The sequence below is a fragment of the Drosophila nasuta genome, chromosome 3, assembly GCF_023558535.2.
Source record: "Drosophila nasuta strain 15112-1781.00 chromosome 3, ASM2355853v1, whole genome shotgun sequence".
NCBI classification, from domain to species: Eukaryota; Metazoa; Arthropoda; class Insecta; order Diptera; family Drosophilidae; genus Drosophila; species Drosophila nasuta.
The window spans coordinates 44,522,437-44,545,424 of NC_083457.1; the positions used below are offsets into that span (position 1 = coordinate 44,522,437).

At 37.2% G+C, this 22,988-nt stretch overlaps 2 protein-coding genes across 3 annotated transcripts in view; one reads left to right on the forward strand and one right to left on the reverse strand.

Annotated features, from left to right (window-relative positions):
- The window catches only part of LOC132791968 (dual specificity tyrosine-phosphorylation-regulated kinase 1A), a 35,630-nt gene extending 29,271 nt beyond the window's left edge, over positions 1–6,359 (reverse strand). The window contains exon 1 of the mRNA XM_060801137.1: positions 4,951–6,359. The gene's annotated coding sequence lies outside the window, so the exon portion shown is untranslated. The remainder of the gene's footprint in view (positions 1–4,950) is intronic.
- A 3,507-nt stretch (positions 6,360–9,866) lies between these two features.
- LOC132793129 (chymotrypsin-2-like) lies at positions 9,867–12,871 on the forward strand. Of its 2 annotated transcripts, none has more exons than XM_060802809.1 (3): positions 9,867–10,138; positions 10,207–10,472; positions 12,164–12,871. In XM_060802809.1, the coding sequence occupies exons 1-3, from the start codon at positions 9,900–9,902 to the stop codon at positions 12,451–12,453; spliced, it is 795 nt and encodes a 264-aa protein (XP_060658792.1). In that variant the 5' UTR covers positions 9,867–9,899; the 3' UTR covers positions 12,454–12,871. The 2 variants fall into 2 exon arrangements, with proteins under 2 accessions (XP_060658792.1, XP_060658790.1); XM_060802807.1 differs by lacking the exon at positions 12,164–12,871 and adding an exon at positions 10,526–11,117.
- Positions 12,872–22,988: the final 10,117 nt, after the last annotated feature.

Sequence of the window (22,988 nt, forward strand, 5' to 3'; positions counted from 1 at the left end):
CCCAAAAGCCAAGTCACATTTATGTCGCTGAACTTTGAGAAACTTTTGGTGAAAGAGCCGATGATGTAGAGGATTTTAAATGGCATTTCCAACATTATGATCAGCCAAAGGGGGCGTGTGTTGCACCCACTAAGCGCTCGGCACTTGTCTTAGGCTCTCAGCCACAATGCCTAAAAGCCAAAGTCAAAGCCAAATCCAAAGGAGGCGTCCAAATAATGATGACAACGCCTACAAAACAACCAAAAAGACGCCCACGATAGACCACACCCACGCCTACGCTTTAACTTCGACTTTGAGTTCGACTCTGACTCTGACTGTGGCATCTTCATCTTCATCTCCAAATGCTCAGTGCAAAATGCTAAATGGCCCCAAAGGACCTTGCTGAGCAAAGGACGCGCAGCTCTCGGCCAGCTTTTTGCAAATTTACGATTATGATTATTACAAGTCAACGTTTTTTTTGCTTCTTTCCTCTTTCTACCTCTCTCTATCGTCTCTTGTTTTTAGCTCGTTGCGAGGGTTGGACAAGGGTAGTGTGTGTGTGTGTGTATTTGTATGCGTGTGTATTTGTTTGTTTGTGTGGGTGGCTCTGCTTGGTAGGTGAATTCGCAGCTTTGGCATTTGGACAGCTGCTCCAGCAGAAGAAGTGCAAAGAATGCGTCAAAGTATTTTAGCACTTTGCCACAAGAAGCAACGAGAAAAGAGTGGGAAATGGGGGGGTGTCTTAAGGGGACAAAGGGAGGAGAGGGGACGCATCGCTTTTTGCTGGTCGAGCGGGGCTATAACAAAATGTACAAGCAAAGTTTTCGGGCCAAAGTTATTACAACTCTAGGCGTTGTCTTGCCACATTGCTGCTGCTGCTGCTTACTGTTGCTACTTGGTGGCAAGAGCCATTGACCTCCTTCAACGGCAAACTCCCCCTCTCCCAATCTTGTGCTAGCAGAGCAGCCCCTGAAAATCCACAAATTCCATGGGGCATAATAAACGTAAGATAAAAGTCAAAAAGGGACAAAAATTATATAATAAACTGTACACCAAGTGAAATTATTGTATTTTTGTTGCGGGTAACGCCAAACTTGTCGAAAGGGGGACGTGGCAAAGAAACCGGAAGAAGGGGAGAAGAAAGGGAAGTTGAGATGCTCTTCAATTTGATGTAACTAATATAAAACATTTTTTGATGTGCAGCCTGTGATGCCTGCAATGTTGTCTGCAACTTTGTGTACAGGTTGATTTTAATACCCTTGTGAATAAAATGGGCAAAGGGAAGAACAAAGCGATGCTGAAGCAGCAGCAAGAGGGAAAATAGAGACAGACATCGGAGTATAAAGGAAGTTGGGCTTAGAATGATACTTGAGCAAAAGTTTGCTTAAAGCTGAATCAAATGCTCCTCAACTATTATGTTATATATTAGGTTGTTTGGTAATGACATACATAATATTAAGTAGAGCAACAGGAACAGGAATAAACAATGTGACCAGGCAGCAAATAAATTCGAAATGACAAATAATTAAACTAAAAACGTAAATCACTTTTTGAAGTCAGGAAATTTTAAATAACATAAGAGCAGTAGTTTATTGACAAAGTGTAGTAGACAAATTGTCTAAGATAAAAAAAGGAATTTTTACTAGTTGCAATGAGACCAAACTATAAAAATTATACGTCAAATTTAGCATATTTGAATATTATGAAAGGCTTAAGATTGGTAAATTCTGCACAAGTATTAAGAGTGGAAAATGATACTCATATTAAAATTACTAACATTTTAAAACATGTAGAATCCGAATATAGCATTAATATATCATATAAATACATTTTTTAAAACGAAACGCAAATTAATTTTATTTAGCAGTTGGGATCTAAAATGAAAATAACCAAATTGCATTAACTTTTACAAAGTTTTCATACAGCACAATGCGACGTGAAGTTTAAGATGCGTCTTTAAAAGATAAGTTAGGATAGGTTCGGTAAAAATAAATAAAAAGCGAAAGGCTCAAATCTGTGCTTGCAAAGTAAAGTTAAAATGCTCTTATAATTATCTAATTATACTGCAATCCTTCAGTTTGATAACTGTTTTGACTTTCCTACTTATTATCCAACTTATCAATCTGTTTATCTTCCTCCACACCATATTGTTCTAGGGTATCTCATAACTGGCATATTGCAGTTGAAAAATGTTGGCGAAAACTTTGTTATGCGAGACATTTTACATTTTGATATCGCGCAGGTACTCAAAAAAGTTTAGCTGCCTCTCAGCACGAGTTGGTCGGGGGCTGGGCTTTTGGACACACCTACACACGCACACACACACACACACTAATACAAGCACACACACACACACAGGTATAACAATAACTCAGCTCGCTGGGGCTTATCAAGTTGGGCGCATCGAATTCGGTAAAATGTAAAAAATAAAAAAAAAAACACGAGACGAGAGAGGAAGACACAAAAAATACCAACGAAAAATACCAAGCAAATCATAAAAGCATGACGACGAGCAATTTACGAAAAGCCAAATACTCTGTGAGAGGGAAGCCAACGAGAGATTCAAATCAAGAACGTGCGCCGTTCAAAAAACAGAAACCGAAAACCGAAAACAGAAAACAGAACTTGCCACATCTGAATAGAGAGTCAGAGTCGATTTAGACAAGTAAGTAGGTAACTACTTATAAGTGTGTAAGATAGATAGATATATTTATGTATACACAGAGTTTATTGCGTTGTAAAAACAACAAGTAAATGATTAATGATGCGCAGCATTTCACTTTTCTCAGCTGCTGCTGCCCCTGTGGCAGCAACACACACAACACACAACACAATTGAGATTCGAACGCAGTTGAGAACTGTGTGTAACGAGAATTGAAATTGTTCAAGTTGAGCTTTGATTGCCGCTTTCTAAGACGGCGACGCAATGCAGTAATCACTTTGTCATTGCCATCATTTTTCAGCATCAATTGTTGCAGCCACATGCGGCATAAATTCACTTTTCACTCAACGCCGCATTTGCTGTCTAATGGAATTGAGAGATACAGACAGACAGAAAGACATCGAGTCGAGCCGCGTTGTCTGGTTTACCCTTTTGGGAGCATCGCATCGTGTTGCATCGCATTGCGTTGCGTTGCACTGTCAGTGTCCAAGTGGCACATATGGACAACAAGTCGATAGGTTCTTGAAGTGAAGAGACTTCCCTGGAATTGGCTTTCGAAGCTCACAAGCGTTCGATGCTCTACGCCCTGGTCGCTCTTTCATGTACCGACTTTAGCTGCCCAAAACTTCAGCCTAGAACAAAAGATCAAAGCCACAACAACCACAACAACAAGAAGCAGCAACAAGAATCGAGAATCGAGTTGCTGGAGTTGCTCTCTAACAAGCCACAAGAACTGTGGCAGAGTGCCTCGCTTATTGCTGTGCATAATCGAAAATGTTACGCTAAATGCATTGCATCGATCCGTGATCCATGAGCAATAATGGGAGCGTGCAACGAATTGTGGTACGCAAATGTTGAAGCAACTTAGCGCCTAGTTATACCAAAGGGCAACTCTCCCTCTCTCTATCAATCTATCTCTCTTACTCTTTCGCTGACAGCAGATTGATCTCTCATTCTGTTGTTGGCATCCTGCAGAGCATTTGATCAAAGCACGAAGCACGAAGTACGAATCATCAGCCAGCAGTCACTTCATAACAATGTCTTCAACAACAACATCAAGATGATGCGTAGAAAAAAACAAAGAGCAAATCGAATACTTTTGAAGGATTGAGTTAAGTAAGAGGGAGGAAAAACAAAGTTCCATTGGGAAATATTTGTATGTCTATTAGAGCTGCCAGAGAAAGTAGAATTTAATGTTTTGACTGAAATTCTTCAATTGATTGAGCAAAAAGTTGAACAAATTTTAACGATATTTTATTCTACTTTTAATTTCCAAGAAGTTGAAGTTTTATTTGTTAATAGGAAATTTAAATGGTTATAAATTTGATTTTCCGATTTTACTTCGAAAAAGTAGAAGAAGGTAGAAGAATTTTGATGCTAATAAGAAAAAATATTAGAAGTTGAAAGTCTTTGCTAATAAGCAATTGAAATGATTGTAAATCTAATTTTCCGATATTTTTTGACAATTTTACTTCGAAGAAATTGAAACATTTTTTTACTTAAATTGTTATGTTTCTTTTTCTATAAAAGTATTGTTTGCTTTGAATTTAAATATGCCAACTTAAGGAACAAATTAATCGAATTATCAGTCCATTTTTAATAAAGCTTATAGTATTGTCAATAAAATAAATTACAATTTTAGAAAATTCCGTTTAGAAACTTAGAAGCAAGTTCAACAATATTTTTGTCTATTTTTAGTTTAGAAATATTGAAGAAGAAATTGTTTGCCAGTACGAAGTTTAAGTAATTGTTATAAGCATATTATGTTTAGTGTATATTTTGTGTTGAGAATCAATTGAGTTATCATTTCAGTTATTTATAAGAAACTGTCTTTATTGAGGGTAATGTCATTCAATCGAATTGAAATAAAAGTCCCATCAATATTTGTATTCCTTTTTGAGGCTAACAACAAATTAGTCACTTTAACAACTTCACAATTTTAAGGAAGAATACGCAAGATACTAATACGTAATTTTTTTGAAGATTAAAGACGGGAAAACGCTTAGTATTTAATGCTCTTTCAATTAGAAGTCATTTTATTATTAAGCCAAAAACTTCTATAATTCGCCTTAGCATTATCCACAAGAATCTCAGAAAATTAAACAGCGTTCACTTCTAAGTTGCCCAATAAAATCTTACAATGTCGTAACTAATTCCTTGTAATACCATTTCTCGATCTTTTGCCCAATAACATTATGATTCATTTACTAGCTAAAACTATTCAAAGTCTGCAACGGTTTTTATGTGCTGGCTTTGGCAGCAAAACTTGCGGCTTAAAATCAAGTCAAAATCAAGTCTATAAAACTCACCTGCTGCAGTTGTTGTTGTTGCAATTGTTGCAGTTGTTGATGTTGCAGTTGTTGCCAATTAGCCGCTTGTTGTGGCCAATTGGAATGTGGCAACTGCCTTGAATTGTCTCCTTCCCAATACTGCTGTTGTCCTTTTGCTTTCACACACGGCGTCAAATGTAATCCCAGACTTGAGTGCCGTTTAGTTTGCTGCCAGTTGCAAGTTGCAAGCAAGGATAACGGTAATTAAACCGCAGGCTAGCCCGTTTCAGGGGGTCGCCATTGCATGCACTATGATTGTTGTTGTTGCTGTAGCTGCCTCAGCAATTGTTGTTGTTGTTCTAAGTGGTTGCTGTAGTTGTTGGTTGTTGGTTGTCGCTGGGTTATTGGCCGCGCGCCGCTTTGCTTGACACTTTTCAAACTTTTTTCGTTTGGTTAGTTAAACAACTTTTTTCTACACACACACCTACATATATACACTCACACACACACACACTTACACCTGTGCACTCTCACACACACCGATGCACTTGCAGTATGCGCTAATTTTTTTCTCTTCACTTTTTTTGCTTGCCTCTTTTTTTACACTTTTTGCTTGACTTCGCGTTGTAAATCTTTTGCTGAGCGCTGTTTGCTTCTTCTTGATGTTGTTGTTGTTGTTTTAAAGAAATTCTTTTGCTCAATGGCAAAATGTTTGGTCGTCGTTTCTTATACACGTATTTGGCTGGGTTCTGTGTTTTTTGTTGTTGTTTTTGTTGCCGGATCTCCTCGCGCTCTGTGGCGCTCTGACTCTTCCGCAGAAACAAGCTTACAACAAGCTTGGAAGCAGGTTGCAAGCACGGAGGCAGGCAGGCAGGAAGGAGGAGAACAGGAGACGACGGAGATGACGGTGTTGGTTGGTTACAGCAATACAGCTAGCAATCTGCAATCTGCAATGTTTGTGGCATTAAATCAGTGAACCAAGACGCGCAGCCAGATTTGTTTATGCGGCCTCGCCTTGCCTCGACTTCGACTCCAACTCACTTGCAAGCGTTGCAAATTTGTATTACAAATCAGCACTTACAGCTCAATTAACGCGAATTTTCTTCTCTTATTTATTTTTTGGGTATATTTTGGCAACACCGACACCGATTCACTCACTACACTTCAAGAGAGAGAGATCACATAGATCACAAAATAATTTCGAGGAAATTTCGAGGATTACGTTTTAACTTTTCTTTAAGCCAACAAAATTCTCTTAAGTTGTTATTTAGTTGTTTGTTGTGAACTCCGCGCACCGGTTAGCAGACAAAAAATGTTGTTATTATTATTGTGTGTTGTTATATTTATTCGTAGACGTCGTCGTCGGATATTTCGGTGTATTATTGTCCGGCTTTCAGTACCGCACGCCTCGACGCTTCACAGTGAACAGAACAAGTTGCGAGTTCGAGCCGCTGCCTCGCTTGCCACTCACTGCAGATACATTTGTTGTATCCATCGGATATTAAACGGTCTGCGCAACATCGAACATGTTGCAACGTAGCCAGGTTCGTATTTTATCATTGCCACGCGTGGAACGTTTTGGGAACTCTGAAACACACTCAATTCCCGTTGAGTGGAAATTTCGGTTGAGTCGAGTCGAGTTCAAACCACGAGTGACGGACGGCAGCAACTCGGTCAGGTGTTAGAGCCGTGACCGCGACTGTTGCTGCTGCTGATGTTGATGTTGCTGCCGCTGAAGCTGCTGCTGCGGTTGCTGCCGCGTCTAATTGTGAATGATTTATGTGGGTCGTCGCAGCGAGCGCATTTCTTGGGCCAAAAGAAAGTGAGCTGCACGAACTTTTGAATGCAACAACACCACAGCAAGCTCGACAATTGAAATTAATATCACTGGAGAAAAACAATAAGCAGAAAATATGTGTTAAAATCCTTTAAGGTCATTGGCTTGGCAACAGAGATGGAAAACTATCAAATGAGATAAAATATAAAAATAAAAGACATGATAGAACCAGCAATACTCTAAATTTATACAAGAAACAAAAAACAATTTAAAAGTTGCAACAATTTATAATATAATATTTTTATGAACTAAAAATGTCATCCAACTTAATTGAAAATATTATACTATTTTGTTAATCACACTTTTTATACAAAGCTGGAAATATCTAACAATCCAACAATACGATAATATCGTAATTTGAATATAATCAAATGTAATTAAATATCGAAATTTATAATATAATAAATTGTTTAAAATATCGTGTCAAGCTTTCTCATTTAATTATTTAATATGCTTTTCACTCTGTACCCACATAATCATGAAATATGTATAATTAATATGCAATAAATATTTAAATATGATTAATGAAGTATAAATAATGCAAATATTATCTCTCATATTAATATAATATATGAAAAAAAAAATAGTTGCAGCAAATTTTAGTTCATAGAAATTTAAGTTAATAATAAAATAAATTTAAGTTAAATTTAAAAAATCCAATAATAAGATATAGGCAATTATTTGGTGTTGTTTCCTTACATGTAAATATATATAAATGTGTTAAGAAAAAAATAAAATCTAAATTGAATACATGCCTTTTTAATGTAACATATAAATACGATATACTCGTATCTACTCAAGTCTAAGGATGTCTAAACTTCTTTCAAGTAAAGTTAAGTTAGCCTTATAAAACTATGTAAATTAATAAGCAAATAAATAAAGACTAATATTTAGTTTCATATTGATTTATAGTTTAATTTACATCTATATGAAGTATATTATTCTTAGATTGTTATTTTATGATTTCTGAAAGTTAAGTTGAAAAAAAAATTAACCAATTGTACAAGTTATTTAAGAAATCATTTTATCGGTTGCTTTGGTAGACAATCTAGTATGATTTGTGTTCCTTGGTATATTTTGAATATAATAGTATATCGCTATTGCAAATCTTAGTATCTTTTGATCAAATCTTGTGATAAACTTGTATATTTAAAAAAAATAAAGCAATTTTAGTACTTTTTTGATAAAATCTTGTAATAATCTTATACAATCAAAAATTAATATGTAAACAAATATAGTAATACTCTTTGATACTAAAGCACTAAATATTTACTAAGCAATATTTGTAAAAGTGCATTAGAAGCAGTTCTGTAGTTCCACAAATTCATAAGTTTCTTAGTACTGTTAGATAAGCGCTCAGTTCATTAGCTGATAAGCGTATTCAAGGCTTTGGCATAAGCAAAAACACTCGCTCTAGTGTAGTATAATAAGTCGAGAGTGTTGTGCACACACACAATCACACACACATAGAAAAATAGTCGCAAAGTCGGAGTTGAAATTACCGGGCGAGTGACTCAGCTGATTGTGAGTGTCTGGCAGAATTCGCGTAGGTGGAACAGAGGACAGCGACAGAGGAGGGTCATGGGAGTTGGCCACAAGGGCAAAGGACAGCACTGGGAGACGAGGTGGCTGAGTGCACGGAATGCGGGGAGCTGCTCTCGAGTGCACCTGTTTTGCTATGCAAAGTTTACCAGCTCTTTCAGGTGGCTGCCATGGAATATTCAATGCGGAAAAGGACACGAATGCGGACGCGGACGCGAACCGTCCGTTTCATTTGGTCTAATGTGCAAAGTTGGCCCTGCGAACGAACGAGCGAAACCACAGTTGACCCCATGCTAGCACATTAAGCTGCACCGAATGGGCTTATAAATACATAAATACCCGGCGCACACACACGAACACACACACACACACAGACACAGACAGCGACAGACACTGTGGAAAAGCCGCTGCCACAACCACAGACAGAGTTTAGAGAGTAGTCTATTAATAGTCCTCATGGCAGCTACTGTGAGCCACTAAAGAAAATTGCAGACGAGCACTCTATGCTAACAACAGAGTTTGTAAATCGCCAACATAAAATGAACAAAGCTAAATCCTTTCTTTCAATGATTAACACATTTAAGGCATCAATAAAGTAAGCGATGCATCTATAGAGCTGCACTTAAATCTGCAGAGTATTGACAGACTGAATTAAGGGACAACTTTATGGGCAACAAACGTTTAGATGAGTTCGTCTATGAAGACTTATAAAAGGTTAGAGAAATTAAAATTATCTTTCATCGGAGTTTATTGTATATTCTTATCGTGATCTATTGTCTAATAAAATAACAGAATACTTTTTTAAAAATGCTTCAAATATTTTAAATAAAATCAAAACTAATTCCAAAACACTCTCATTTGCTGGTAATATTTTTCTGTGTTTCTAATCGGAATACTATGTAAAATATTTTAGTTGTTTTCTATTCTATTCTCCACATTATTTTCGTAATTTTTTGTATATAATCGATTGTATACTTTTTTATTCTCAATATTTATTATATTATACGTTTCCCAATATTTGATTGATTTACTTTAAATTTTGCATTTTTGCAGATTTTTCTGAGAAATTTTCTAGAAATTTCAAAATACTCATTTTCTGCTTTGTTATTCTACGTTTTCGAAATCAACACTTTGCTCTATTTTTTTAAATGTTGGAATATATAGTATTATACTCTATATATATATATTTTCAATGTTCTTGGTATTTGTTAGTATATTCTTAATGCTCTCAGTATATTTCAATATTATTTTGGCACACTCAGGTTATTTTTATTTAAGTTATTGAATGTTTATTGAGCAATATCAATATACACCAAGACCGTATTACTTAAACTTTAGTTGAATACTAATGAATATGACAATATATCGCAGACTTCATACTGCCATTAAAATAAGTTTTTACTAAGGTATTTGTATATTTGGCCTTATCTATTTTAAGATAATATAAATAACTCAAACTCCACATTTCTACAAAATTGTTACCCGTCAAATAAAAAACTTATGTTATGTAAAGTGTTAAACAAATGTAAAGCAAACTCAGTTCCGCTACTATATATAAGTCTGGTCATGCCTTAGATTTGTCAGTCTCCCTTTAACCAACAATTTCGCCATGAGTCAACTTAAATGGCAGCTAGTCATCGTCATATTTCTATTGTACCAAAGGAGTCTCAGCGCCCAAGATACTCCTTCGAAACGCATTGTAAAGGGTTTCAATGCAGATCCTAAACAGTTTCCATATCAAGTATATTTTACAAATCTAGTGGATTCCTACCCTAGCGGCGGATGTGGTGGTGTGATAATATCAAATCGCATTGTTCTTACAGCTGGTCATTGCTTAAGCAGAAAATTGTAAGTGGAAATTTTATTTCAATATATAGCCCAAATAATCAAATTTTATATTTTACAAAAAAAAAAAGTGATGCTGTCGAAATGTACTTTGGAACTGTGGACAGATCCAATAAAAGGGAAGTCGGGCAACAACGATTAATAATAAAATCAACAAATATTGTCGTACATCAAGATTATCAGGCCCATCCATATCTCAATGACATAGCTCTCATACGACTTCCAGCCGATCTGCTATTTGACGAATATATTCAACCTGCCAAGTTACCCGATGCAAATGAACTTTATGAGAACGAAAGTGCTGTTGTATCTGGTTGGGGACAAACTTCGTTCAATGGTAATACTATTTTTAAGTCTAACCTATTTTTAAAAATATAATTTGTTTTACAGGTCCTCAACCAAATCACCTGCAGTATTATAATGTTACTGTGTATTCAAACGAGGAATGTAAAAACAAATTAGTACATCGGGTATTTCCGTTATCATATATCTGCTTGAAGCCAAGTCAAAGTACTCCATGTTTTGGCGACTCTGGTGGTCCATTGGCAATTCGGAATGATGATGGAAGCCACACTTTACTGGGTCTAACATCATTTGGAATAACGAATTGCGAAAAATATTCACCTGTTATTTACACCCGAGTATCATCGTTTTTACAATGGATAAAACAATATGAATGAATGAAAAATCTTGAAAATAATGAATAACTACATTTTTGTTAAGTACTATCTCCCGGACGATATGTCCGTCTCTCCTATATCTCGGAGACTACGAGCTATAATTTTGTCATTATTACCCGCATATTATGTTGGGTTTAAATAATAGCCTTCGGTATATATTTAATTGAATATTTTAAGACAAATATTGCACTGTTTTCCTTTTATTCAAAATTGGTAGTTGGTATCACGGAGTCGAGCACACTCTACTGTAGCCTTCTTGCTTAATATCAAATATATAGTACTTCATATTTAGTATACAATAATTTAGCATTTTTATTCTTTTTTTTTATACTGAGGTTATTTTTATTTAGGTTTATCGAAAAGATTCAATATGCACTAAGACGTTAGAACTTAATATTAACATGAATGCTAATGAATATTTCCCGACTATATATATCAGATTTCAAGAATTGCTTCATATTCATATTTTCATTAAAAGAATGTCTTACAAACGTATTTGTATAATTGTTAAAGTTGTATAATCTTTTTATATATTTTAAGTTACTATAAATAACTCAAATTTCACAAACGAAGATATCTACAAAATTGTTACCTGTCAAATAAAAAGCTTACATAACATTAAGCAAAGTGTTAAACAAATGCAAACTCTGTTGCTTTACTATATATAAGCATGGTCGTGTCTTGGATTTGTCAGTCGTTCCTTTAACCTTAACCAACAATGAGTAAGCTTAAATGGCAGCTGATCATCGTCACATTTCTATTGTACCAAAGGAGTCTCAGCGCCCAAGATATTCCTTCCAAACGCATTGTAAAGGGTTTCAATGCAGATCCTAAACAGTTTCCATATCAAGTATATTTAATGATTCTGAAAGACTCCCATCCTTTCACTGCATGTGGTGGTGTGATCATTTCAAATCGAATTGTTCTTACAGCCGGTCATTGCATACCCACCAAATTGTAAGTTATTGTAAAATGTGATATAAAATATATAGCTCAACTAATCAACATTTTCAATTATTAAAAAAAGTAATGCTGTAAAAATTAACTTTGGAACTGTGGACAGATCCAATAAAATGGAAGTGGGACAACAACAGTTGATAGTAAAAGCAAAAAAATGTTTTCGTACATCCAGAATATGAGCTCAATAATAAACCCAATGACATAGCTCTCATAAAACTTCCAGCCGATTTGCTATTTGACGAGTACATTCAACCTGCCAAGTTACCCGATGCAACTGAACTTTATGAGAATGAAAGTGCTGTTGTGTCTGGTTGGGGTACAACTTCGTATAATGGTAATATTTTCTTTTTAAGTGTAACTTATTTTCAAAATATAATTTGTTTTACAGGTCCTCAACCAAATCGTCTGCAGTATTATAATGTTACTGTGTATTCAAACGAAGAATGTAAAAACAAATTAGTTCCTTATATATTTCCGTCATCGTATATCTGCTTGAAGCCAAGTCAAAGTACTCCATGTCATGGGGACTCTGGTGGTCCATTGGCAATTCGGAATGAAGATGGGACCCACACTTTACTGGGTGTGGCATCATTCGTTTTTGGACCGTGCGAAATTAATACACCTGCTGTTTACACCCGAGTATCATCATATTTACAATGGATAAAACAATTTGAATGAATGAAAAATGTAAATAAGAAATTGCAGGAACAACTATTTTTACACAAATAATGGAAGGAAGCACCTCCGACACTATAAAGTATCTACATAAGGTTTATCCGCATATCCGTCTGTCTCTCTGTCCTTAATTTCGTAGACTAACATATAAGAGATGAAACGCGCAAATTTAAGTTTGTTTTAAATAATCATAGCCTTTCGGAATTGGTATATTTTAAGACTAATGCCGTACTAATTTACTTTTACTGAACATGGGTAACGGATATCTTAAGGTCGAGCACTCTCGACAGTAGATTTCTTACTTCTTCATTTTTTCACATTAAAGCTTTTTGCTATTCTATTTATTTTCTATAATTTGTTTATTTGTAAAAATATATAAATATTTGCTAATCAAATATATATCTGAAAATTTATATTCTAATTCCGTATATGTATATTAAAATCAATAACAATATTATACCACTTTATTTAATTTAACATCCATTCCATTTCTTAAAGATTTAAGCTTATCAGTTGCCTCAACTCTTAACTTTTCCTAACAAATCTCCTGACAACTCTGACGAATTGCAGATGGAAAATCCCTTGACAAATACTTAAATATTTGACAATATTTCCAGATTTAATATATTTAATCTTGAAAGCCGTATGTTTTCTTCGACTGCTCAAGGGGTTGTGCTTTAGCTTTGCCATTTCCATTTCCATTACCATTTTTTCTATTTTCCTCTTCACTTTTGCGAAGCGAACAGAGAACACACACTGGTCGTATCTCAAATGCTTTCCATAACAAACAGACGACGAGTTGCGACGAGTTGGACAAACCGGCTGACACTCAATGCTAGACAAGTTCAATGCCATGGATGGGCATCAAAGCAGCGATTGCACTCGGGACACGCCTCGTCTCTGCTGCGCTGCGTCGCATCTGCTGTTGCCATCTGACAGCCACGAGAGACGTCGTCGAAGCTGCCGTAATGCTTGGCCAGAGCCTTGGAATGATTTATGAGAAATGGCAAAGCGCAGCGCCGAGACGTTTGACTGTGGTTGCTGCTGCGGCTGAAGCATCAAACTAAAGCCTGACGCCAAGAAGGTGGAGCGCCAAGACAAACAATTGACATTTGATGGATGCGTAACTCGTGCATTCAAATGCAAGCTGACAACGAACAGAGGAATGAGAAGAGAGTGGAGAGTGAAGAGGCAACATAAATTTGACAAGCGACTGGACGCCAGATGGACACAGCTTGTCGCAGGCGTCGGCTAATTGTTATTGATAATCACAGTTGACGCTGACGCAGTTATGTCTCTCTTCAAGTGGATCCGAATGTCTCAGTTCTCGATTAATTAGTCCATCAATAAGGTAAAGCAGGCGGAGGCAATGTCCGCCTCAAACCTCAACGACCTCCATCCTCAGGAGGCCCTAATCAGATGAGCTTCCACACAAGACACAGAGTGAGTGAGCGAAAGACAGAGAGAGAGAGAGAGAGGCCTTTAACTTGAATTATGTTTTGGCATACTCATTGTCTGCAGGCTGTGTTTGGTTGCCTGCAAAATCACGGCTCCATCCTGCGCCTAACTGCAAACAAACTTCTCTATTATTGATTTATACCTTTCAACGATTCTCTGTATTTATCATGAGTGCAAGCCACATTTATCATTAATAATGCCGCAACGACTGACTCCGGCAGCAGCAAAGGCAATGGCAGCGGCAACAGCAACAGCAGCAGCCACAGCATCAGCATCAGCAACCGCAGCCACCGTCGCCAACCAGACACACAAAGTGGTAGCCCAAACGAGCGGCAGCCCCCAAGCATCCGCATCTAGGCAGCTGCTAGATTCGATTCTAAGCGTGCACAGTGGTCACAAGCTTATTGTAATGGCAATTGGGAATTTCTTAATGATCAATTAAATTTTGATGTAGACATTTAAAAAATCAATAAATAATCAGAAAAGAAATAACTATAGAAAGAAAATTAGAAAGGAAAATAAGTGAGGTGTAAGGTAAGTAATAATAAAAGATCATAAAGTAAATTCGAAACTCAACAATCAACAATAATATTTAAGAAAAGGTTCAAATTCCAATACTAAATACCTGATGATTGTAAAAGCTTATAGTTTTTAGAGTGCAAAAATTTGAAAAGGTTTTCATCAATAAGAAATGCAATACAATTTGTTAAACAGTAATGTTGCAATATGCAAAAAAATTTTGCAACAAAATGAGTGAAAATTAAAATTACCAACAATCTATTGAGCACATTTTGCAAAGAATTAAACCACAAGGAAACTACACTGGTTTATAATAAAAACCTCATGACAGCTTAGGTAAATTAGAAATTGAAATAAACTAAAATGTTTATAACCCAATCTTAAAATAGAAGATTATAATCTTCTTCCAAGAATGGAAAAATCTAAAAATTGAGCCAGGAAGCCTAAAAACTTAAAACTAAAATTTTAAAAATAATTATTTGCGATCTACTTTTCAATCTGGATTTTTCTCCCTCCGTCTGTTTAAAGCTAAGCGTTCTAAATTTTTTCAAGATTTCTACTAGAAGGAATTTTAAAGATACCATGAAAACACAGAATTATGTACAATTACTACAAATTAATTTGTATAACATCACATAAAGGATTATTCGAAAGCATTTGCAAGACTTTAAGCATCGCTGAGATTATTATAGAGTCCATAACAAGACTACAAGGCAATGAAATTTGATAAGTCGGCTAAAAAGCCAAACTGTTCATAACCAGTTAAAACGGGGCTTAAAGTCAAGAGAGCGCTGCGAGAACATCAAGTCAGAGGACTTATTAAAATGGAAATATGAAATTAATGTAAAACTAAAACATGCATATTTACCAGCAGTTAATTATAAATTTATGCCCACTGTGCAACGCTTTAGCCAGGCAAACCAGGAGGCACCCCCGTTGAGCTGTTGCTGCTGATGCTGCTGAAGCTGCTGGCTGAGGAATTGTGGGTCCATGGAGTTGACTGTCTGGCTGGTTGGCTTGGTTGGTTGGCTAGAGTTAGAGTTGCGATCATTTTCCGTACATCATTTCTATGGTGTATTTATTGCCTGGTCGCAATGATCATCGCGTTCGCTGGGCCTCCATTTCCGTTCGTCGCTGCACAAAAGTTCAGGCCCAGCGAAAACGGACGAAGTCGACAACAACGACGGCGGCAAAATCCATTTTGGGAAGGTGATCTGTGGGATTGTGCTAATGTCAAATCAAGCTGTGCCCCCTTGTTATTTAGCCAGCGAAGGAAGAAGTTGCCAGTTGCAACTGTTGCTGCCGCTGCCGCTGCCGCCTGCAACTAAACTCCATGTTGATTTTATTGTAAATTGCATTAAAAGATTGCATATAAAGAATTTTATTTATCACCTTGGTTGTTAGGGAAAACGCTGTTGGAGACAAAAGTTCTTCTTCTCATCCTTGTTGTTGGCTGAGGCGGCATTGTTGCCGCTTTGCTGTTGCTTTGCCGTTGCCGTTGCTGCTGCTGTTTGTTATTGTTTGTCTTGGCATGATCTCAAGGTCTTTCTGTGGCAATTGGTTCTCTCTTAGCCCCCATCGAAGAAGGTGTCGCTTTTTGTTTAGCATTGCATGGCACCTTTATTTTTGTATTTGTTTTGTGCCCACTTCAACTTCAATTCTTCCCTCTCCTCCACCTCCTCCTCCTTGGCTGCTCTTCTGGCTGTGATCTTTGCCAAATTTGTAAATGTTCTTTTAATGGAATTTGAACACTTGCTCTCGCTGTGTACACCATAGGGTTTTTTTGTTGTGTTCTGTTCTGTTCTGTTCGATTCTGTTCTGTGCGCTGTTTGTTGTGATTTAAGTAGAACGCCTTGACTATAGGCAGACCTCTCTATGGTACGTCGCACTCCAAGTCGTACTTAAACTTGTACAGTCTGCTTGCTGCCCCGATCGATACATGGGGGCTTGTCAGTGTGACAATCTTAAGGAATTGCTGGCAACCACTCAGCCATGAAACAGCTACAGAAACTACAAAAAAGCAAAAATAACTGCTAAACACATTTTAGTTTTATTTGTAAGCACAAAGTGAAGGGTTACCCACCGTATGTGTGTGTGTGTAATCGGAGCAATCGAATCAGCGACCTTAACAGCAAACTATGCAGCGTCTTTGCTTGAGGATCGATTTCACAGAAGCTTGTTACATGTTGCCGGACTGCCAGATGCTGCCAGATAGAATACCTTGCAATTGGTTACACTTTAGCTCTCATCCTAAGCATGCAAATCTTAAGGTATTTTAAACGATTCTCCCTTCTCACTCCTGGGTTCAAATCTTTAAATCTCTGCAACAAGCCATCTTCAAATGTTCGCTCTCTAGCATTCTATATAAACTTTTCTTGCAAGTGCAGTTCAAGTTCACCTGGAAGAATAAAAGGAAAGAAAGTACCAAAATGTATAAAATATTTAATTTTGAAAAAAAAAAATCATTAAAAAAATACATCAAAGAATATATTTAAAATACACTAAATAAATATAGCTAAAATACCAAAAATATACTACAATATATATATAATATATTTGGTACAACGATATACATTCATGCTTGACTGTGATATTTAATTTAAATAAAACATCTTTAATATGTACTAAATAAATATAGCGCAAAAAGTACTAAAAATATTCCAAAATGTGTATTTGTTGAAAAGATATACTTTTATAATATACCATAGATTATAAAATATATCAGATTTTCAACTAAGGAATTGATCCCAAATATCTTTAAAATTATTCTTAGTTTAAGAGTTTGAGTAAAGTTAGAATTTAGGAAAATGCTACATATCTTACGAATATCAAAATTTATAAGAACTCATTTAAATTATGCAATTCCAATGATGTTCCCAAAAACGTGTCTGGAAAAAACATCAAGAAAGGAACCTACAAAAGCATACAGAAAAAAGTTTAGAAGATTGATCTATTAATAGTGAAAGTAATAATAAAATATGCTATATGCAATATATCATAAGCATATCATAAAAAATTTATCAACAACAAAAGAAAAGAAAAAATTTCTGAAAAATAACTATAAAATCAGGGGTTAAAAGTTCAGTATTGAGAACATTAAAACTTTAATTTAAAAATCAAAGTTTACTCTCAAAAATGTGCTAGTTTAGAAAATATAGAAACACAAACTGAGTTTTTATATATGAAAATTAACTCGTAATGTTCATCCTCAAGCTAATGTTTTTAAATTCCAAAGCAGTTACTCAAGCGAAATTCAACCAAATCGTTTGCTTAGAGCTTTAAAAAATATTTTAGTTTCCCATACAAAAAAAAAAATTGAAGGCATTTGTTTGATAAATGCGGCACTCAACGCATCTTCGTCATATTCAAAGGCACTCACACAGACACACAAACATACATACACATAGAGATATACCAAATGTGGAACAAGTAAGCGAATGTGTGTTTTGACAACTGTTTGGTGGAGGCTCGTAGGAAGTTGCCTTAAGTAGTTGCTCGAGCCAAAATGTAAGGCTCCAAATGCCTTTTGAGAAAGCGAATTTGCAGACAAATAAATCAAGCCACCTATTTTCAAAGAGTGTCCATTGTGTGTCCTGCCAGGGCTTTAGCCTGGGTCTCTCTCCGTGGTCATTGGGGTGCCGACAACAACGACGACGACGACGGCGACGAGTACCTTAAAATGGCAAAAGCCGGTTCACAGATTGAGAGGATCGCAGTGATGCTGTTGTTGCTTTTGTTGTTGTTATTGTTGTCGGTGTTGTTGTACAATGCAATTGTTAACAAGCAAAGTTATGCGAAGCAAGCAGCAAGCAGCAAGCAGCAGCAGCATCAAGAGGAGAACGCTGCACAAACAGGCAACATCAAAGGGCAGTGCCAACAGAGCCTTTTTAAATCTAGTGAAGATGCTGCTGCTGCTGGAGAGATGGAGATGCGAGTATTGCCAAGATGTTGGAGAAAAGAGCGAGGTCATCGAGCTGCTGCTGTGGCTGTTTGCCCAGGGGCTGAGCAGGGCCTTAAATCTTAGCGAGGCCGAAAAACATGACAAAGGATGTGCAGGAAGGCACACAAGGAAGGCGAAAAACGGAGGCGATTGCAGCCAAAGCGAACGTGTAGTTGGAAGGTGTTTAACAAACAGCAAAACAAACAATTGTAAAACAGGCGAACGACAACAGCGAACGACAACAACGAACGACACACAAAACTGAAAATGAGGCGTGGCATTGGCATTGCCCACGCCCACGCCCCCCAGAAGCCCCCGGGGGCATGTGGCAACGGGCAACGATATCAGGGAGTGACCCGACTCTCCATTTTTGCGGGTGCGGGCACCAAAAACGTTTTTGGGGCTGCATTTTTTTTATTCGTTCTTTTTATTTTATCAGCGATAAAAGATCAAGACACCGTCGAGCTGGGAGTGAAGAGGCAAGCAGACAACGAGAGTAAGCCACTAAAATAAATACGAAGCGCATTTTTATGCGGAAACACACACAAATTGAAATTCAATGCGAAACAAAAGTTGGCAACGCGTTTTGCGACGTGGCTTAAATTGCCTTTTGCAAATAAATATAAAAAAAAAAAACACAGCAGTGTGAGAAAGAACAACAACAACAACAACAAGAAGTACAACAAATGCAACCGAAAAAGGCGCTTTCAAAATAACTGACCAACCAACTCGACACGCCCTCTGCCCCTTAAGAAAGAAAGAGCGCCTGGGTCAGTGATAATTCGATGCAGACGAAAAACGAAAACCAAAACCAAGAAGAGGAAGAAACGAACGGCGCTCGGGGCGTGTTCCTGATTGCAGCTTGTTAACAAGTGTTGGCAGTTTAATTGACTGTGGCGACAACTGTTGAGGCCCTCAGATTGTGTGCCACGCACATCCTTTTTTTTTGTTTGCGCCAAGCACAATCCAAAAGCAAAACCAAGCCAAACCAATCAGCTGTCAACGTTTGCCAAGTGTCCCAGTTAGGAGGACACACGCACTTCCTACTTGCAACTTGCAACTGCATCGATCGCCTGCTCAATGAATCGTGATCATGCCGAGAGAGCTGGCGATTAATTTGAGCAAAAGGTATTTTTATTAGGCCATCAACGATAAGCCTAGAAAGAGAGAGCTACGCTTGTTAATCCTTCACACACTTGCAAAACAAGTTGTAGTCTCTCTCTCTCTCTATCTCCCCATTTAATAATAAATGGTGCAACATGATGACGCAGGAAGTCGCTCGATGTCGATGTCGATGCCGGCAACCAACAAGAAATCTTTCTTTCTCTCTCTCGGCAACCCTGAACTAACTGTGTTATAAATGATCTTATTAGCTTTTTTGAAACAAGACATTCTGAAGATCATTATTCAAGAGGCACGCAACGAGAGAGCGAAACTGGAGGATTGCGTGTGCAACGGCAGCAATTAATCATCGCACACCTAACGCAGCAGCAGCCAACACAGCATCTCCAGCAGCACCAGCAGCAGCAACCACAGCATCTCCAACAGCAGCAGCAGCAGGAGATGCATATTTGAAAATTTGCAAATCATAAGACCAGTGTTGGTCCGACGGCTTTGGACGGGTTGAACTGGCGATCGATCTTTGGGGGCCGCCTGCTGCACTTCACTTCACTTGCTTAGTCAGCGCTGCCCAAAAAAAAAAATTATACAAGTGCGAAAGCTACTGGCGAGAGTACTCGACTATGAAATACCCGTCAAACATTTGTTGGGCAATAAACAGAATGTAGCAAAAATGGATGATAGCAGAACATTAAAAATTAATATTAACATTATACTCATATATAGTACTGAGAATGTTAAATAACAGAAAATATGAATGTTAAATAACCGATGTTAGCATAATTGATGTTAGCAGAACATTAACAAACATTCTAGACATACACTAAGAATGTTAAAAACCAGAAGATATATATGAATGTTAAATTACCGAGTTGTTACTAATTGGTTTTTTGTTTCTTAATAAAAAATACAACACGAAATTTATATAATTGTATATTCACAATAATGTATTTCAAATACCTCAAAAACTTCAATTCTAATTTCTAGACGATTCGAATTTCAAAAATTCTAATTTGATCAACATTTTTCTTATCTACCAAAAGTATGGAAAATAACAGAATTTTCATGTATATTATTGCTTTTAATTAACTAATTAATTTAAATTGAAGACTACTGCGTTAAATTCTAGAAAGTGATATGATGATGGCATGGCTAATTTTTAAAAGAAGCTTAATGTTCATAGTACTGTGCTCAGCAAGTTTTGTGTCAAAAGTTTTTACATTGATCTAGGTTCTTATAAAGATTTGTAAGGACAGACAGACAGACTGGTTATTGATGCTGATCAAGAGTATACAAACATAAATTAAAATTTTCTACAACTCGAATTTTCAAATTCAAATACATATTTGGAATACAATTTTGATCTAATATACATATGTACATATTTACATAAAGTGATCATACCCCTCAACCCTTTGTGTAATCGGTATAGCAGAAGAAAACGCCCCCAGCCAAAACGATGCAACCTCAGCGCTGAACTTGGAGCTGAAGCTGAAGCTGAAGCTGGACTTAGAGCTGGAGCTGGAGCTGGAGCTTGTTCGATTTGCCTCTGATCGCTGATTGCATTCCATGATATCAGGAGGCAACGATTGCTGCTCCTTGCGCGCCTGGGAACACAGCGTGTTCCCGCTTTTGCTTTGCGGCGCTTTGTACGTGACACTCGTTTGCTAAAGCGTTCTCCCCTCTCTTCGTTACCCCCCTCTATTGCAAAATCCAACTCTGAATCCAACTCCAGCTGCGTTCCCTTAATAATTAATTAATGTAATTGGCCTGTCGTTGTTGCGGCGATAATGATCTCATCAAGATGTGTGTTTCAGATTTCGAATTCAATTTTGAATTGCGCTCGCAAACGCTTTACTCCCCCTTTACTCTTTCTTCTCCTCCTCTCACAAACAGCTGCTCGTAATGAAATGGCTTTTTTTTGGGCACTCACCTGGATGCCAGATTTGCAGCGCTGATTTGCGTGCACTTCCAACATGCTCAGATACAAATACAGTTAAATCACAAGTCTAATAAGACAGAGTCAGCAATGCACAATTTAAATCTTTTCATTTCACCACAAAATTCATTGACACGCTCACAAAAAAGTGTTGCGCTACACGCAATGATTAATCCAGTGTGTGCACACTGTCAGCCGCAGGATCATCATGTTGACTGTTAAGCAACTGTGACGTCACAGCATTCACAACTTAACAGGTAAAAGTTATCGCTATCGAAGTTGGGGAAAGTTTGTCTCTTTACAAATTTGTGAGACATTTGCAAACATGTGTGTGATTATTGTGTTCAACTTTAATTTAAGTCATTATTGTATTGTTCTACACAAAATAAGTGCAAGTAGAGCGAAACAATGCGAGCTCGTCATAAGCAACTATGACCATTTAACAGCACCTGTTAATGTTAACAGCACAAAGTTATCGTTGCAAAGCTATTGAAGTCGGGGATATGTTAATTAGTTTGCCACCGCCAAATTTGTCAAAAACGCGCAATTTTAGTGTGTTGAGAATTTATTTTCTTTTTTTTTTAAGTGTTGTGTTTTAAGTGAGTGATCGCGTGGGGTCTCAAGCGCACTCTGTTGTTGCGTTTAATATTCACCTGATTAGCCGAAATGGAGCAAAATTAGTGCGAGTCTCGTTTTTAACGTGCATCATATCGCCGCTTGGCCAAAGTGAATGTGCGCCGCGCATTTTTTGGAGCATTCCTGGGCCATTATTTGTGGCGGCAACTATTGTCAAACAGCCCCCACCACCCCCTTCAAAATCAAATGTCACAAAGGCGAGGTCATAATGCCCGCCGCGTGGTCATAACTATAAATTTCACGCACCCAGCGCAGCGCATAAAGACAATGGCAGCCAATTTTCAACGTATGTAATTGAATTGAGTTTGACGGCGGGACGCTAGATGGCGACACTGCGCTGCAGCGCAGAGTGAGATAGGAAGAGTGCCAAAAGGCAAATCTCGGCAATGTGGAATGCCGAATGCAAGAGAATGGTCGATTGGTCGAATGCTCCAAAACCAAAACGGACCTTGCACAACATTGCGTAGATTTCACGACGCGGCCGCCTCGAACCAAATATAGAAAACAACTGCGTGGCCTGGGCCAACTTGGACAATAGACAATAGTACGTATACGCACAATTCTCAGGCAAGAGTCGAGTCACCAAAACGGGCCACGCAACCGCCATAGTTGTCATACTAGACTAATGCATACTCTACTGAAAGCACTGTTGCCAATATGTGTACAGAAATGTACCGTTTGTGTTAAAAATGTGCCTGTAGGAAGAAAATGTACCAAATGTACCAATATCGTTGAAAATGTACCAAATTCTTTTAAAATGTAATATTTGTGCAAAAATTGTACCAAGCAGTGAAATAATCATTTACTGGCTAGACTTTTATCTCCACACTAACAAATTAAAAAATATAATTCATAATTCAATGATAAACAAAAAAAACAAACTCAGCTTAGAAAAATTTAACCATTTTGGAAGAAATAAAAATGTGC

Coding starts and splice junctions, on each gene's coding strand:
- LOC132793129 (XM_060802809.1), top strand. CDS start 9,900: ATGAGTCAACTTAAATGGCAGCTAGTCATCGTCATATTTCTATTGTAC. Junction 10,139..10,206: donor CATTGCTTAAGCAGAAAATT/GTAAGTGGAAAT, acceptor AAAAAAAAAAAG/TGATGCTGTCGAAATGTACT. Junction 10,473..12,163: donor GGGACAAACTTCGTTCAATG/GTAATACTATTT, acceptor TTTGTTTTACAG/GTCCTCAACCAAATCGTCTG.